The sequence below is a fragment of the Saccopteryx leptura genome, chromosome 7, assembly GCF_036850995.1.
Source record: "Saccopteryx leptura isolate mSacLep1 chromosome 7, mSacLep1_pri_phased_curated, whole genome shotgun sequence".
NCBI classification, from domain to species: Eukaryota; Metazoa; Chordata; class Mammalia; order Chiroptera; family Emballonuridae; genus Saccopteryx; species Saccopteryx leptura.
In genome coordinates, this window is record NC_089509.1 from 1,189,971 (window position 1) to 1,208,687 (window position 18,717).

Sequence of the window (18,717 nt, forward strand, 5' to 3'; positions counted from 1 at the left end):
CGGGAGGGGAAGAGAGAGACAGAGGAAGGAGAGGGGGAGGGGTGGAGAAGCAGATGGGCACTTCTCCTATGTGCCCTGGCGGGGAATCGAACCCGGGACTCCTGCACGCCAGGCCGATGCTCTACCACTGAGCCAACCGGCCATGGCCCCCAGTATGGTTTTTTGCAGCTGCCTTACTCTCTGCTTCTCCTGCAAATCATATCTATCTATACAAGAACATTTGCTAAAACAGTTTTTACAAAGGCTACAGTAAATTGTCTTGATTCTTCTTCCTAGTGCCTTCCACCACATCTTCCAGTATTCTTGAAAATGCCTTAGCCTGAAATTCCCCAGGCTTGTTACAAGTGAAGTTTGTTTCTTTGTGGAGCTATTAGGAACTATCCGATTTACTGCCTGCTTTTTCTAGGCAAGGTCTTTGAGCCAGTGCTCTTGAGCTGGTGGTGGAGGAAGATGGAAAACTTCTCTCTGGGTGAAACCCAGCTCTTAAAGCTGAGCTCTCTCTCAGAGCGGGTGGGGACTGGATGGCTGCCTCTAGTGCTCTTGGCTTATCTCTTCTGGCACAGAACCACTGTCTCATAAGTTGATACGAGGGCGGTAGGGGATTTTCCATTTACTGCACTAGAGCCTGTTTCCACAGTTGAGGACGGAGAAGATGGGATCCCCCACCTCTCATTTCCACTTGCCCAAAACCTTCACAGTAGGTAGTTGGAGGCAGGATGAGAGAGGCTGGTGACCTCTTTCTGGAAAGAAAGCCCTCCACATGGGAGCAGGAGGAACGGGGTGCCCTGTGTCTTTGGCTGCAGCAGCTTGGAGTGGAGTCTCTTCCACTGAAAATGAGGTTGGAGTGGGGCGTAGTTTTGGTTCAAATACCCAGAATCTTGCTTCTCTTGCCAAATGTTTGTAGATCTTCCTGGAAAGATGCTTATTCATTTGCTCGTTGCTTATTGGACCATTTCCAGAGGCTTTCAAAGGTTGTTTTTTAAATATATTTAACCAGTTTCACTGGGGACTGGTCATTGGAACTTTCGAGGCTGTCAAACTCTGTATTCCCCAGCGGAAGTCCCAGAAGGATCCAGAGTGCTTCACTTGTCTATTACCACAATCTGTATTGGGCCCTTTGAGTACTTTCATCCCACTAGCCTACCTATGTGTAGATTCTGTTTGTGACCGCCCCTGTACAGGGAGCACTCTAGTGCTGCTTTCCTGAACAAGACATGTGGAAAACCAGCTGTGGGCATGTGGGGGCAGCCGTGTATAATGCAGGAAAGTTAGTATTTTGGTTCCAAGCATGAAGTGAAATGTTAGTAACATACCCACTGCGGTCACTTACAGCCAAAGATGACTCCTTACATTCACAAATGCCCCCATTAGTGAGGGTTCAGAGTCTCTCTTAGGTGGAGGACACAAAAATGAACAAGCAGGACATGGTAAGCATAAGGAAACAACAGACCTTGGCTGGTTGGCTCAGTAGTAGAGCATCAACCTGGCATGTGGAAGTTATAGGTTTGATTCCCAGTCAGGGCACGCAGGAGAAGCGACTATCTGCTTCTCCTTTCCTCCATGCCCTCATCTCTCTTTCTCCCTCTCTCTCTCTCTCTCCTCCTCTCCTGCAGCCATGGCTTGATTGATTTGAGGGCGTTGACCTGGATGCTGAGGATGGCTCCGTGGAGCCCCCTCCTCAGGCACTAAAAATAGCTCAGTTGTGAGCATCAGCCCCAGACGGGGTTGCCTGGTGGATCCCAGTCAGGATGCATGTGGGAATCTGTCTATCTCCCTTCCTCTCGTTTAAAAAAAAAAAAGAAAAAGTCTGACCAGGTGGTGGTGCAGTGGATAGAGCGTTGAACTGGGATGCGGAAGGAGCCAGGTTCGAGACTCCAAGGTTGCCAGCTTGAGCGTGGGCTCATCTGGTTTGAGCAAAAGCTCACCAGCTTGGACCCAAGGTCATTGGCTCGAGCAAGGGGTCACTCGGTCTGCTGAAGGCCCGCGGTCAAGGCACATATGAGAAAGCAATCAATGAACAGCTAAGGTGTCACAACGTGCAATGAAAAACTAATGATTGATGCGTCTCATCTCTCCGTTCCTGTCTGTCTGTCCCTGTCTATCCCTCTCTCTGACTCTCTCTCTGTCTCTGTAAAAAAAGAAAAGAAAATTAATTAATTAAAAAATAAAAAAGAAAGGAACCAAGTATTCAATATGGGGATATAAGGGAGGGAATGGCTAACCAGCTCAGCCTTCACAGGTAAGTCTGAGTCTGTTCTCTTGTTATTTTGTGTTTTGACGTACAATATTATATTACTTATGTTAGTTGCAGATATACAATATTGTGGTGTGACATTTTTATATCTTAAAATGTGATCACTTCACTAATTCTCATAATCTTCTGTCACTGTACAAATTTAATCACATTATCATTGACTGTATTTCCCTTCTGCTCCTCCCCCCACCCTTCCCTTCTAATAACCAGCCCTTTGTCTTTGTTTTCTATGAGTGTGTTTTTGTTTTGAATCTTAAAGGGTGTGTGTTTTGTAAATTATAAGGTATTTTGTTATAAATGGTTAATAACATTTATTGAATGCTCACAGGTGCTGGGCTGCTTTATGTAAGATATAGGTACTACTCTTAACTCCATCAGATTGAGGACACTGAAGTAGATAGTAGAAAGTGGCTGAGCTGGGTGGGATTTGGACCCCGGGTCATTCTGACTCTAAAGTCCATGTTCTTAACTGTCATGTTATGTTACATAAAGTCCATGCTACTGAAGAGAGAGAAAGATGGAAGAGGCTTCAAAAAGGCAGTATTTTTGTCCAGTTTTGAGACACAGAAACAATAAGATTGGGGAAAGGTGCTCTAGGCAGAAAGAATAGCATCTGTAAAGGCATGGAGGTCACAGTGAAGTCAGTAGAGGTTCCATTGTCTGGAGTGCAGTCAGAATTATTTGAAAAATGCATGTTCTTTGAGCACTTCCCCAAACTTCCTGGATTAATATCTGGAGATGAGAAACACAAAAATCTGTGTGTTTATCATCAAACCCCTCAGTTGACTCTCATTCGAAGTTTAGGAACCAGTGGCTCTGTATGGGATTGATGTGGCGAAAAGGCAGGAGTGAGTCTAAGGAGGTGTCAAGAGTTTGCTTCATCATTATAAACTCACCCTTATGACTGACGCCTTATCCAGGCGATGGCGCAGTGGATAGAGCGTTGTACTGGGACACGGAGGACCCAGGTTCAAAACCCCAACATCGCTAGCTTGAGCCGAAGGTCGCTGGCTTGAGCAAGGGATCACTCACTCTACTGTAGCCCCTCAGTCAAGGCACATATGAGAAAGCAATCAATGAACAACTAGGGTGCCGCAATGAAGAATCGATGCTTCTCATCCCTCTCCCTTCCTAGCTCTCTCTCTCTCTCTCTCTGTCTCTCTCACACAAAACAAAAAAAACTCACCCTTTTGTACAATTATTTTCTCCAGTACTCATCAGGAGAGCTGATGGTCTGATTTTAAAGTGAACTATCTTGACAGAGGACACTGGTGTATATCCTCATTTTATCATCTCTATGCTTGCTATAAAATAGAGTTCCTCAAAGTCAAAGCTTTGCAGCACTCAAAAAGCTACACCAGATTAGGCATTGATTTCTTGCTGGATTTCTTACATTCTTTCATGTGCTAATTAATCTGATGAATATCGACAAACTCTAAAATGATTTCTAATATATCTTCTGGAACTAAGGTCCAATGAAACGTTTTTGAAAGTGCTCCTATAGATATTTCCTTAGAGAATCATCCGTGTGACTTGGTATTCATTGGTAAGTATTTACTAATTGATAAAGGTAGGAAGTTCAACAGTTTTGTGTTTGGCTGTGTTAATGGGTAAGGAACAAACAAGTGTTCTGAGTTGCTTGGTTCTTTACAGGGATTTCTACTGGACAGTCATATACTGTGAAATTTACAAGTTGATATTTGCTTTAAGACAGTTTATTATTATACTTTGTAATTTTTTAAATTTATTTTTATTATTTAGTGAGATGAGGGGAAGCAGAGACAGACTCCCACATGTGCCAAGACTGGGATCCACACCGCAACCCACTAGGGAGCAGTGCTCTTCCCATCTGGGGCCCTTGCTCCGTTGCAGCTGGAGCCATTTTTTTTTTTTTTTTTTTTTTTTTTTGAGTGCCTGAAGCAAAGGCCATGGAGCCATCCTCAGCGCCTTGGCCCACCTCCCTCCAGTCAAGCCATGGCTGCAGGAGAGGAGGAGAAGAGAGAAAAGCAAGAGAGGGAAGGGTGGAAGAGCAGATGGTCACTTCTCTTGTGTGCCCTGACCGAGAATCAAACCAAGGAAATACAACTCGCTGGGCTGACACTCCACCGCTGAGCGAACCGGCCAGGGCTTATACTTTGTAATTTTAAAATGTCAGTTATTCCTGCCAGACCAGGTGGTGGCGCAGTGGATAGGGCATTGGACTGGGATGCCTAGGACCCAGGTTCGAGACCCCGAGGTTGCCAGCTTGAGCGCAGGCTCATCTGGTTTGAGCAAAGCTCACCAGCTTGGACTCAAGGTTGCTGGCTGAGCAAGGGGTTACTTGGTCTGCTGAAGGCCCGCGGTCAAGGCACATATGAGAAAGCAATCAATAAACAACTAAGGTGTCACAACGAAAAACTGATGATTGACACTTCTCATCTCTCTGTTCCTGTCTGTCTGTCCCTGTTTATCCCTCTCTCTGACTCTGTCTCTTTAAAAAAAAAAAAAAAAAAAAAAAAAAAAGTCAGTTATCCCTGTGTATGTTCGTTGTCCTGATTTGTTAGGAGGGTGATTATTGCAATACGCGTGTATTCTGAGATAAACGACTAGATTGTTCATTAGGTAACTAGTAGTTATTTATAGCCACAGTGTGAATGATCATAGGAAGGAGAGGTGTGATGTGTTATAGGCAGTTCTAAAGTCTCTGAGGACCCCCAGAGTGCTCAATTTCTCTGACAGTTACAATTGGGGTATTTTTTACATTATTAAGAAAATGGCAGTTTCTACCACTGAGTTATATTGTATCTGACTTTAAAAAACATACTTTGGATTTTTTAAAGATTTTAAACTAATTTCAGTCTAAAACCAATCTAAATTTTTTTAATATTGTTTTGATAACTTGTGCGCTTGTTTAATTTCAAATATACTCCTTTCCCAAATCTTGTGATGTCATTGCCTAAGTGCATTCTCTAACTTGAGTCTATTGAATAGCACTTTTCCCCCCTTTTTGCTGAATTTATTGAGGTGATAACTAGTTAACAAAATTATACAGGTTTTAGGTGCACAATTCTACAACACATCTCTGTATATAGTATTGTGTGTTCACCTTGCTAAGTCAAGTCTGTGTCCATCACCACTTATCCTCCTATTCCCTCCTCCACCCCCACAAATAGTACTTATTGCAGTAATTTCTTACCTTTTTTTCCCCACCTTGTCACAAATAGTGGATAGATAACTCCGGTTTTTATAAAACTCCTTAAAATTGATGGAATTCATAAGTTTTTTGTAGTCATTATCCTATATAATGTCCTTGTAATGGCTGCTTGTTTTGGGATGCATACATCATATGTTAGGAAATCTGGAATAGCTAGTATTGGTTTTTTTTCTCTGTGGCGTGGCTCCCAGTGCTGTGCCCTTGCTCTGGCTATAACCCATTGAATCACTGTGTCTTATGGCATCTAATATTGCTGTGGCCAGTTGAGTTCTCTCTCTCAGGAATTTAAGTTTTAGATCCTAGACACTGAAATTGAGCATGGTTTGCTGACTCATTTCTAGGGTGCTAGTGGAAAGATCTTTGAGTTCCCTTTTCTAAGCTCTCTAAGCTGTCTTGGTATTCCTACCCTTCCTTTAGTCATTCATCCCACTTTGATTATGGTAAGATTGTTCCTTTTTCTGGAAGAAGTGGTTTCTGTTGTTTGCAGCTAAAATAGAGCCACACACATAGTGTTAAGAGATATGTCACAGACAGCATTCCAAAGCCAGTTACAATTTTGCTTTTCCTCCTGCTTCAGTTGCCTCTGCTGGTATCTGTAATGTCTCTCCTTCCTATGTCAGAGATCTAGTAACTTCTTTTTTTTTTTTTTTTGGTATTTTTCTGAAGCTGGAAACAGGGAGAGACAGTCAGACAGACTCCTGCATGCCCCCAACCGGGATCCACCCGGCATGCCCACCAGAGGCGATGCTCTGCCCCTCTGGGGCGTCGCTCTGCCGCGACCAGAGCCACTCTAGCGCCTGGGGCAGAGGCCAAGGAGCCATCCCCAGCGCCCGGGCCATCTTTGCTCCAATGGAGCCTTGACTGCGGGAGGGGAAGAGAGAGACAGAGAGGAAGGAGGGGGGTGGGGTGGAGAAGCAAATGGGCGCTTCTCCTATGTGCCCTGGCCGGGAATTGAACCTGGGTCCCCTGCACGCCATGTCGACGCTCTACCGCTGAGCCAACCAGCCAGGGCCTCTAGTAACTTCTTAACTCGGTTATCACAGACTAATGCACATACTTGCTGTTACAAACCTCTTATCATTCAGTCTCATGTAGATCACTTCCTTTAGGCTTTCAAAATAATCATGCATACCTTCCTAATAGTGTTATATTTGGTTGGCTCCTCATTAGGCAACAGGTCCTAAGGGGGTGGGAGGACCATTTTCAGCACAGCATTGTGAAAACATTTTATGCTGTGTATTTAGTCACTGGATTCTCTTGTCGCTTATTTTATAGCACAATTGGTGGGTATATGCATTAGTAAAAGCTCATTGTTCCTTGGAAATTGATCTGTGTGGTAAGTTCATGTGATATCAGTCATGTATTCTAAAGAGAAATATTTACTCAATAGGCTTAATACATTCTTAACAGCAATACTTTCACTTTTTAAACCACAATGTTATCACCGTTATTGAAAGTCAGACGCTAGATGGGGAAAATACTCCCCAGATCCTAAAACACTTTGTTATTTGGTGTCTTTGGATGTTTAATTTTGTATATTTTCTTCAGTATTTTTAAAAACATAGCTACAAAATGCATATACCAAGTTTGCATATATTTTCAGATTACTTCCAAATAACATCCTATGTCTGTATGGTTAGATTAGTCATGTTTTCCCTAAAACTTCAACTGCTACCTGGATTACTTAGATGTATGATCAAGACTACTCCAAGCCTCAGTTTTCTTACCATGAACTTAAGAGACTAACGTGGTATCTGGCTCTGATGAGGTACTTAATATAATGTTAATCACACCTCTCCTTGTTTGTATAAATTCTCTTGGGAGAATATGCCTTGAGCCTTTTAAAGTTTTATATTTCTTTTCCTTAAAATAATTTTAACCTTGTAAACAAACTTGGATACATGTTTGTTTGTATTTCTTTGAAGAATATGATGGTGAAAGTTAGGCTTTCTTTCTTTTTAGCTCTTTAAATTATTAGAGTAATCGGGGTATGCTTTATAAATTTGTGTTGGTGAAAGCTGCTTATCTTTTCCGCATTTTGGGATCTAAACCATGTTAGCCATTTCACAAATACTGAAGCTGACCCTGAGGTCGCCGGATCGAAACCCTGGGCTTGCCTGGTCAAGGCACATATGGGAGTTGATGCTTCTGGCTCCTCCCTCCTTCTCTCTCTCTGTCTCTCCTCTCTCTCCTCTCTAAAAATGAATAAATAAATAAATAAATAAATAAAAATAAAGTCAACCAATTGCTTTAAAAAAAAAAAAGAAGCTGACCTTCTTTAAGGTGGAGTTTTTCTATATAGGTATAGGGCAAGAATTCTACATTTAAGAATGTGTATTACTACAATTTTTTTTGCGCTTCCCTCATTTCTTTTCCCTTTATTTTTCAGAATGAACCTAGTGATCGAGAAGATGGCCTCAACAAAAGACATCCTGCGACGGACTCTGAGAATGATGACCCCTCAAATCTTAATGCTAGTGACTCTGAAAGTGAGGAGCTTCAGAGGCAGAAGGACAGCGACTCTGAATCTGAAGGACATGCAGGTCCTCCTGCAAGTGACTCTGAAAATGAGGGTGTTAGTCACCCTGGGAGTGACTCTGAGAGTGAGGAGGCCAAGAGATTACCTGCTAGTGACTCTGAAAATGAGCTTCTCAATGGGCATGCAAGTGATTCAGAAAATGAAGATGTTACAAAGCATCCTGCCAGTGATTCAGAGACTGAAGAGCTCCCAAAAGGCCCTGCCAGTGACTCAGAGAGTGAGGAGCCTCCAAGGCACCAAGCCAGTGACTCTGAGAGTGAGGAGCTTCCCAAAACTCAAGTTAGTGATTCAGAAAGCGAGGAGCTTCCTAAACCTCAGATCACTGACTCGGAAAGTGAGGAGCCTCAGAGGACTCAGGCCAGTGACTCTGAAAATGAGGAACTTCCCAAACCCCGTATTAGTGACTCAGAGAGTGAGGACCCTCCAAAGAACCAGGCCAGCGATTCTGAAAATGAGGAGCTTCCCAGACCTCGTATTAGTGACTCAGAGAGTGAGGACCCCCCAAGGAACCAGGCCAGTGACTCTGAAAATGAGCAGCTTCCCAAACCCCGAGTCAGTGACTCTGAGAGCGAGGAGCCTCAGAAGGAACCAGCCAGTGATTCGGACACTGAGGAGGCCTCCAGACACCAACAGAAGCTGGAGTCAGATGATGACAGTGATGGGGAGAACAAGGGGGAGGAGACAGAGATGCAGAATAACGTCTTCAATTCAGACAGCCATGTAGACAGGAAGAGGTTTCACAGTTCTGACAGCGAGGAGGAGGAACCTAAAAGGCCAAAAATTGACAGTGACGAAGATGAAGAAAAGGAGGGGAAGGAGGAGAAAGCAGTGAAGCGAAAAGCTGCTGTCCTTTCGGATAGTGAAGAAGAGAAAGCATGTAAGGAGTTATTTTGGGCTATTTATCCATAGCTTCACTCACTGTCTCAGCTAGTAAGTGTAAAGCCAGGTGTCCTTTTCTGGAATGTTAGATCTATACTCTTATTCAACTTGAAGTTCTGAAGTATCACCAGGACACTGGTTTTCCAGATTTTCATTGAAAAATCTTAATACTAAATTTCTTTTGAGTTGTGCTAGCAGCATTTCTTAAGTTCTAACTGCCTCAAAATGATAAACTAGACTGAATTTCAGTGGGAAATGAAAGATTTAGTATTTTTACTGAAAAGGGTAATATATTAAAGAACTTTGTTTATCTCAAGTTTTAACCAGAGTTAGCTGTGGGACCCTAGATGCTGGCCAGTGACAGAGCTCTCCTGTGACACGCCTCTTTATTTAGACTCTGGAGCTACAGGGTATTTTCATCTTTGCTATCTGATTTTTTTTTAAATTTTTTATAAAAGTTAATGTTTTTTGGAAAAGACATACTCCTTGTAACCTGGACATTGTTATAGGAGAAGAAGGAAGAGCCCTACACATGCCAGTTACTAAGGGAGATGAGAAATCCCAGACTAACCAATGACCGTCAAGGACATGGGGAGTCCACTAAGGAATATCTCGCCGTTTTAATTCTGCTGTTACTAAGTGACATAGAAAGGTGCTCTGATTATGTCTTATTTTCCCCGAAGGGAAAGGTAGTTGTTGACGTTGTGATGCCCATTTTTAGATTAATGACTTCATTCTTTGTCTTTTGGTGACTTTTTCCTAAACCATAACAAATAATTATAAGGTGACTCTGAATGAATCTTATAGTTATTTTTTTAATTCTAAACTGTGTCAGGAAGCCTTTGATTTTTGTCTATACTGCCATTAAGTACCTGTTGCTCTTAGTCATTCAGTGAGTATGACGGAGTAAAGTTAATGATGATTTCTTTTTCTGCAGCAGCAAAGAAGAGTCGTGTTGTCTCAGATGCAGAGGACTCGGACAGTGATGTTGCGTCAGACAAATCAGGTGGGAGGGGGAAGACTGCAGCATCCGACAGTGATGAAGGAGCAGGGAAGGAGCTATCCGACAAGAAAAATGAAGAGAAGGATCTGTTTGGGAGTGACAGTGAGTCAGGGAATGAAGAAGAGTAAGTGACATGACATGCGTTTTCAGAGGTTCATGTAAGTTGGTAGGAAGCAGTTTGTCCCTGTTTTTTTCAGCTTGTTTTAACATTTTGTGTTGAGTTGTAATACTCTCCTGTCTAATTGCATGACATTGGGTGGTTCAGCAGTTAGGTCCTAACCTTTGAAACATACTGCAACGTGGATGAATCTCAAAAAGACTACTTTCACAAAGTCAAAACAAGTGGTCTATTCCCACTTATGTGAAGTTTAGGAACAGGTAACACTGATCTGGTGATAGAAATCAGAATAGTGATTGGCTCTAGGATGGATGTTGATGTGGGGAACTAATGAGAAAGGACCTGAGTGAGCTTCCTGGGGAGATGGCATTGTTCTATATCTTAATCAGGGTGTGGTTAATTAAATGTGCACTTGTGCCAAAACCCATTAAAATGGATAGAAGAATGGCACATTTTACTGTATATAAATTATACCCTATTAGAAAAAAATTTAGGTTCCTGTGCAGATGAGAAGAAAGAGATGAACAGTTTTTATATTTCCCTCCCATCTAGAAATCTCATTGCAGACATATTTGGAGAATCTGGTGATGAAGAGGAGGAAGAATTTACAGTAAGTCTCAACAGTTCTTCCTTTGTGACTCTGCTTGTTTTGTTTGTTTTTATGGCACTGGTTCTTCAGTTGGTAATTCCAATAAGAGATAAACAATGAGGATGTGTTTAATAAGGCACTCTAGAACACAGGGATTCAGAACATGAAATAATAGGGTCTGAAAAGGCATACAGGGAGAATGACAGGCAAAATTGAATTAAGGGGGTAGGGATCACATTAAGAGACAACCAAAAGCACGTTATAGTGCTAAAGAGAGTCACAGTAGTTACAGCACTTAATTAGCAAAATGTCCTTGTCATGAGAGGAGCACGGATATCACATGAAGATATAGTAAAATAGGGACATTTTAAATTCAGCCAGAGGCGGGGAATTACATTCAGGAAAAGAGGCAACAATTAACACTGACAGCTGACTTCTCAACAGAAACAATAGAATCCAATACCTGGAAACTTAGAATTCTGTTATACTCAGCAAAATCACTTTTCAGGAATGAATATTCCCTCATTTCATCTTAGCAATATAAGGACATTCTAAAGGCAGAATGAAAATCTCAAATGGAAGGTCAGGCATACAGGAGAGAAAAAGCAACAAAACTATGGGGATAGGTTTAAATGAGCATAGTCTAGAAAAAACAAAGTCACATCTGGTGTGGCTTGAAATACATGCAGAGTTAAACGACATGACTGCAGTAACAAATTGGGAATGACTTGGAATTGAAGTGTTCACAGGCCTTTGCAGGTGTTTGTGAAAGTACAATGGACTTTGATAAATTAGGGTACCCATTGTAATCTTTAAAATGATCACTAAAAAGATGAATGGAGGGGGGAAATGGAATAATAAAAGCTAATCAATTCAATAAAAAGCAAGAAAAGAGGGAGAAAAGAAAGGAAGAAGTTACTCAGCAGATATTTGAGAGCCTGTCTGCTAGAGGCTGTGTGGACATGGCACTCACGGAGCGCCTACTCAGTGAAACAACATTTCACAAGAATAAGAAATGTTTCCTGAGTTTGGAAAGTTAATGTGAGCTTTGTTACAGGCTCATTTCAGTGAGGAAAACATATTTCCCAACAACCACTGGGAAGGTCTTTCTAAATAAGACATAAAAAGTTAGAAACTATACAGAAAAGATTGACTATTTCAATTACATTAAAAAAAAATTATGCCTGGAAAACATTACCATAAACAAAAGCAAACTGTACAAATTAAGGATTGTATACTTCCTATCACAAAGAGCTCATTTTCTTAATTTGTAAGGAGGGTTTTTTTTGCACAAATAAGGCAAAGATGGAATAGAAAAATAATCAGAGGATATTAAGAGTTCACAGAGAATTAGAAACAGATTTTATACATGAAAGAAATTCCCAGCCTTTATCACATGAGAGTGCAAAGAAAGCCACACAGGTGCTCTTTTTTCTCAGTCCAGAGGTGGGCAAGTGTCAATGTCTGATAACCTACGACGGTCAGAAAACAAGTGTATTCATGTCTTACTGCAAGGAAAGTTCATTGGCCTAACCTCTATGGGAGACATACCTAAATGTCAGTAGGGAAATGTCTAGAACAGTGGTAGTCAACTGGTCCCTACTGCCCACTAGTGGGCATTCCAGCTTTCATGGTGGGCAGTAGCAGAGCAACCAAAGTATAAATAAAAAGATTTAGCTATGCCTGACCTGTGGTGGCACAGTGGATAAATCATCGACCTGGAATGCTGAGGTCGCTGGTTCAATACCCTGCGCTCGCCTGGTCAAGGCACATGGGAGTTGAAGCTTCCTGCTCCTTCCTCCTTTCTCTTTTCTCTCTTCTCTCTCTCTCTCTCTCTCTCTCTCCCCCCCCTCTCGAAAATGAATAAATAAAAAAAAATTGAAAAAAAAGATTTAGGTATAGTAAGTTGTTTTTTAAAGATTTATTCTGCCAAACTTAGCGAAAATCCGACATAAAGTACTTGGTAATTTTTTTTTTTTTTTTTTTTGTATTTTTCTGAAGCTGGAAACGGGGAGAGACAGTCAGATAGACTCCCTCATGCGCCCGACCGGGATCCACCCAGCACGCCCACCAGGGGCGACGCTCTGCCCCTCTGGGGCGTCGCTCTGCCGCGACCAGAGCCACTCTACCGCCTGGGGCAGAGGCCAAGGAGCCATCCCCAGTGCCCGGGCCATCTTTGCTCCAATGGAGCCTTAGCTGCGGGAGGGGAAGAGAGAGACAGAGAGGAAGGAGGGGGGGGTGGGGGGTGGAGAAGCAAATGGGCGCTTCTCCTATGTGCCCTGGCCGGGAATCGAACCCCGGTCCCCCGCACGCCAGGCCAACGCTCTACCGCTGAGCCAACCGGCCAGGGCCCCTTGGTAAGTAATTATTATTATATGCTTTTAATTTGCTGTAACTCTGCTTTATAAATTTTATAAAGTAAAGTTACTTCCCTACTTTCTAAATCACCATTATTGTGGAACTGGTGGGTGGTTAGAAAATTTTACTACTAACAAAGATACAAAAGTGGGCTGTAGGTATAAAAAGGTTTGACTACCCCTGGTCTAGACAAACCATGATTACAGTCATGTGATGAAATAATCTAAAGCCTTACAAAGAATGAGGCTCCTCTGTGCTGATACGATTTGGTCTCCCAACTTGACTGTCACCTGTGGGAAGTGCCTAACAGTGTACTGTGCCAGTGTGCATAGCACTGTGCTGCCATCTGTGTAATACATGCACGCGTACTTACATAAATGGTCATGTCCAGAAGGGACACGAGAGAGCTAATCACACCAGTGGCTAGATTGGGGGGGGGCCTTTTTGCTATATACTTTTAGATACCTGTTTAATTTTTGTTCTTTATGAATGTATTGCAGCTAAAGTACAAAAATTAAGAGCAGTTACACAGAAGAAAATCTGTAATGTGGTTGTGATAACTCTGGCTAATTTACCCTGCTTGTAGGGTTTTAACCAAGAAGATTTGGAAGAAGAAAAAAGTGAAACACGTGTAAAAGAAGCTGAAGAGTCAGATTCTGATGATAACATAAAGAGAGGAAAGCAGTAAGTCTGTTTTATTTAAAGGGATTTTTTTTTTTTTTTTTAGCAGCGGAGAGGAGGGTGGAAGAGAGAGGGACAGACAGGAAAGGAGAAAGATAAGCATCAATTCATAGTTGTGGTGCCTTAGTTGTTCATTGATGCTTTCTCATATGTGCTTTAACCCGGGGCTCCAGCTGAACCAGTGACCCCTTACTCAAGCCAGCAACCTTTGGGCTCAAGCCAGTGGCCATGGGTCATGTCTGTGATCTCACATTCAAGCAGGCGACCTTGAGATTTCGAACCTGGGTCCTCGGCATCTTAGGCTGATACTCTGTCCACTGTGCTACCACCTGGTCAGGCCAAAAGGAAGTTTTTTAAATAGAATATAAAAATGGGAGACTATCAAACTTTATTTTTATTTTGGCTTCTGATTAAGTATAGGAAGGAGTCCGTTCATTTTTCTCCCTTCTACTTCTCATATACTGTGCTGTCCAAAAATGATTTGCTCTTTTTATTTGCCCTGTGCTCAGCTGTCATAATCTGTGGGGTTCCATGGTGCTGGGCTCTAAATTTATATCTCACCAAGTAAGCTCTTCAGAAAATGTGCTAAGAAAAGCTGATTGGTGGTCCTGATGAGAATAAAGCTAAAGTCTTAATTTTGAAATATTACTTGATTGTATTTTACATACTTTTGTTGAGATGGTTGTAATATGTTCAGAAAAATGTTATCTTGAAAGGTGCCAAACATGGAGTGATTCATTAGCTACTGCTTACAGTTGTCAAAATAATGATTTAAAAACTAGTTTTCTTTTTAATTTTTGTGACATGCTGACGGAGTTTTGTAGTTTCTTTGAAAATTAAATGATCACTTAAATCACATCTCATATGTTAGTGGCAGAGCAGGAGTTATCTTTCTCTTCAGTGGTTTAGGGCAAAGCTGTAAAGGTCTGAGGCTCTCAGCAGGTCTATAGATGTCCTGACAGTCACATCATATTTTAGTTGTATCACTGAGAAGCAGCAGTTTATTTTTCTTTTTTTCTACTTAAGCTATAGAAGACAAAAATACCCAAATGATCAAATATTTCTCTTATCTCCTCCCAAAAGGCAGTGTAGCTAAAAACTGAACCATGGAATCAAGGCAGTGTCCCCTGGAAGAGAACTTGAAATTTGAAATGTTGTTTCTCAAGCTGATATGTGAAGTGTTAATATGGTGTATGAAAAGTTTAGGGCCAGTAGTGTTAAGTGTATAACAGTTGGGGTGGTACAGAGGTTGAACTTGAACTCTAGGATCACATACTCTTGTAGAAGCAAGTTACAAGTATTTGTACTTTAAAAGAAGGTAGCACTCCATTGGCTTGGGGTTAAGAAAGTTAGTGGTTCTTAACTGTGGTCAAAGGAAATGTATACTTAAAAGGCAGTTTGTATTAGTATATTACTTGATTTTGTGTTACTGCCTAGCATGGACTTTCTGTCGGATTTTGAGATGATGTTGCAGCGGAAAAAGAGCATGAGCGGCAAGCGCAGACGCAATCGTGATGGTGGTACTTTCATAAGCGATGCAGATGATGTGGTGAGCGCCATGATCACCAAGATGAATGAGGCTGCTGAGGTGAGCGGCTCCCACAGCGCCACCTATTTTCTGGCACTGTTAGTGTGGCTTGTTCATTCGTCTTTTAGCTTAACCCTTGCTTAACCTTTGAGTAGTGAGTTTTTTTCATGCTCGCTGACCCCCAGGATTGAGGTTTTTTGTTGTTTTTTTGTTTTGTTTTGTTTTTCAAAAAATGAAATTAGTTCCAGTTCCAGTTTTATTAACTTAAAATTATGTTTGTTTGATAACCAATTTGTGGAAACAAGAAGAACATACATTCGCCTTTTTTTAATGTTGCCTTACACATTTTAAAAATAAATCGATCGTAGTCTGGATGGTCAGAAGGCACGAGGACGTACATGAACATTCGTGCTACTCAGGGTTAAACTATATTCAAAACACTTGGTTTTTTGTAATGAAGTATTTACTGTTCTAAATTTTAAGCTCGGAAATAATTGTAATTGCTTAGTAACATGTTTAGAAAAAAGTGAAAAGACTAAGTATTAAGTGAAACGAGCCTTTTTATGGGGGAATGATTTTGCTCTCAAGGTTGGCTGGTTTACCACAAAGTTTGATGTTCCTTCACATATAAAAAAATCATTAACTCATGTTTATTATGTTATAAACTTATGTCATTGTTTTGCCTCTGATTAAGAGATTGCATTTAACTCATTGTGTGTTAAAATTCTTCCCTATTTTTAATTGACCAAGTATTACATTTAAAAACAAGTTCTGATCTTTTGGAGACACTTGCTAAAGTATTTATGCATTCAGTGGTATGGGTCTAGGATTTGTTTTGAATTAATTCAAGGTTGAGTGAGTGGAAATAGCTAGACTAATAGCCAAAATAAGACTGACCAGGTGTGTTTAATTGTTTGAATATACATGACAGAAGTATATTTTTTTTACTGTTTGTAGAATTTGATATTTTTCATAACTTAAAAAATCCTCAAGTAAATACTGGAACTCTTTAATAGCATTCCATTATCATACACTCCTCCTAGCAGGAAAGTTATTTCTGATGATAACCCAAATTTTTCCAGGTATGATATTGTACCTTAAGTGAACTCTGAAACTTTAAAGTTATGCCAGTATTTTAAATTAGGATTGTTTCCATTTGTAATTGTTAAAGCTATTCTAGTAGTTTTATGTGTTTGATTGACACAGATACAGAATTTGGGGGCTCTACTAAAGGTCCACTTCTAACTTAATTTCCTTTCTTGTAGGAAAAATTGTTTCTTAGAAATTGCTGCTTTATTTTACAGTGGTTGTAACTTGTTATTAAACAATGACATTTTTCTTTCTTTTTTAAAAATCTTCTTCCTGGATAGGAAGACAGACAGTTGAATAATCAAAAAAAGCCAGCACTGAAAAAATTAACATTATTACCTACTGTGGTTATGCACCTTAAAAAGTAAGTATTTTATTGAAAAAAAATTTTTCCTTTTAATGGAGTGGTAGTCAACTGGGATAGAGATATTAAAGAACCATTGCTTTTTATCAATTCATAGAAAAATAATAATGACTAGAATTTTCTATATTATGTTACTTAAGTCTCACAGATTTCTTTTAAACTTTGATGTCTGATGCAAACAACTAATAGCAAACTGATACTAATGAAAGAAAAACTTGGAAGCCACTAATTTTGTTCTTTATAGACAGTTTTTTGTCTGGTAAAAATTACATCTGTTTTGCCACTATGAGTGAGAACAGAGCACATTCTTGGAGCCTAAAGTACTCACTACGCAAGGCACATGTGGCCTGTTATATCATGAACTGTCATTGGTCCCTCTGGAATGACGCTTCTTTGATTAGATCATTGTTAACCAAGATCTCTCATTGTTTTGCTCACTTGCTGTAATTTGATTTTTCCTTGAACCTAGCCACAGCATACTTATAATGTCTGTAGAGAAATGCATTAGCACACCAATGCTCTAATAGCATTGTCTAGGATTTCTACTAGAAAATTGCTGCCTTTGTTTATCCCAACAGACCGAATGATCTGTGGCAGACTTCCTTATGCATAATATTGTCATGTTTTCTGTTAACATAATTGATTCTAGGACAGTGCATAAAGTGGAATTTAACCATCAGTATTTTGTTGGTATTTTTTCTAATAGGCGAATGGTATTCTCCCTGGTGTCTTGCAGTTCTGAGTTTTCTTTCACCTGAACAGTGTCAGAATCACTGTTCTAATAGATTAAACATTGGCTTTGTAGTTGTGATAATTGGAGTTCATTATCTTAGTGTTTGTTCCACTTATATTAGCATTAACCTACTCTTGTGTGATTTGGGTTTGTTTTGTTTTTAACAAGTCATCTTTGCCTTTCAAGTCTTTGAAAATAGGGACTAATTTTCATACTGCTTTTGAAACCTGTGAATAAGGTATTCAGTGAAGAATAAATATATGTGCCTGACCAGGTGGTGGCGCAGTGGATAGAGCGTTGGACTGGGATGCCAAGGACCCAGGTTCGAGACCCCAAGGTCACCAGCTTGAGCGCGGGCTCATCTGGTTTGAGCAAAAAGTCACCAGCTTGGACCCAAGGTCCAAGGGGTTACTCTGTCTGCTGAAGGCCCATGGTCAAGGCACATATGAGTAACAATCAATGAACAACTAAGGTGTCGCAATGCACAACAAAAAACTAATGATTGATGCTTCTCATCTCTTCGTTCCTGTCTGTCTGTCCCTGTCTATCCCTCTCTCTGACTCTCTCTGTTAAAAAAAAAAAAAAAAAAAAGAATGAATGTATGAGTAACTCTGTAGGAAGAATTTTTGAAAACATCACTAAATAAGAAAATCAAAGGAAAATATAGTAGCCCAAACATACATAGACTTGACTTTTTTTTTTTTTTAATTATTTTTGCAGGCAGGACCTTAAAGAAACATTTATTGACAGTGGTGTGATGTCTGCCATCAAAGAATGGCTCTCACCTCTACCAGACAGGAGTTTGCCAGCACTGAAGATCCGAGAGGAGCTGTTGAAGATTCTTCAAGAGGTTAAAGGCAGATAATCTGTTTGCTCTTCATTAATTATTTAGTGCAGGGGTAGTCAACCTTTTTATACCTACGGCCCACTTTTGTATCTCTGTTAATAGTAAAATTTTCTAACTGCCCACCGGCTCCACAGTAATGGTGATTTAGAAAGTAGGAAAGTAACTTTACTTTATAAAATTTATAAAGCAGAGTTACAGCAAGTTAAAACATATAATAATAATTACTTACCAAGTACTTTGTGTCGGATTTTCACTAACTTTGGCAGAATAAATCTTTATAAAACAACTTACTGTAGTTAAATCTATTTATTTATTTATACTTTGGTTGCTCCACTATTGCCCACCATGAAAGCTGGAACGCCCACTAGTGGGCGGTAGGGACCAGGTTGACTACCACTGCTCTAGTATGTTTTATATTACTGCAGCTTCTGTATTTTCCATGCATTTATACATTTTCTCTGCCATAACCTGCCAGAATAAGGGCTTTATTCAGTATATTTTTAGGGAACATACCAAAATAAAATGAGTATAAAGGAAGGCCT

At 40.5% G+C, this 18,717-nt stretch overlaps 1 protein-coding gene across 5 annotated transcripts in view; it reads left to right on the top strand.

The window, feature by feature from the left end:
- The window catches only part of IWS1 (interacts with SUPT6H, CTD assembly factor 1), a 46,620-nt gene that overhangs the window by 17,138 nt on the left and 10,765 nt on the right, over nucleotides 1-18,717 (top strand). For 4 of the 5 annotated variants that reach the window (XM_066345403.1, XM_066345406.1, XM_066345401.1 and 1 more), the window contains exons 3-9: nucleotides 7,837-8,863; nucleotides 9,803-9,992; nucleotides 10,539-10,596; nucleotides 13,520-13,617; nucleotides 15,052-15,202; nucleotides 16,513-16,595; nucleotides 18,049-18,178. In XM_066345403.1, the coding sequence (XP_066201500.1) occupies nucleotides 7,837-8,863; nucleotides 9,803-9,992; nucleotides 10,539-10,596; nucleotides 13,520-13,617; nucleotides 15,052-15,202; nucleotides 16,513-16,595; nucleotides 18,049-18,178 (1,737 nt within the window). The remainder of the gene's footprint in view (nucleotides 1-7,836; nucleotides 8,864-9,802; nucleotides 9,993-10,538; nucleotides 10,597-13,519; nucleotides 13,618-15,051; nucleotides 15,203-16,512; nucleotides 16,596-18,048; nucleotides 18,179-18,717) is intronic. The other variant, XM_066345404.1, reaches the window with a different exon arrangement.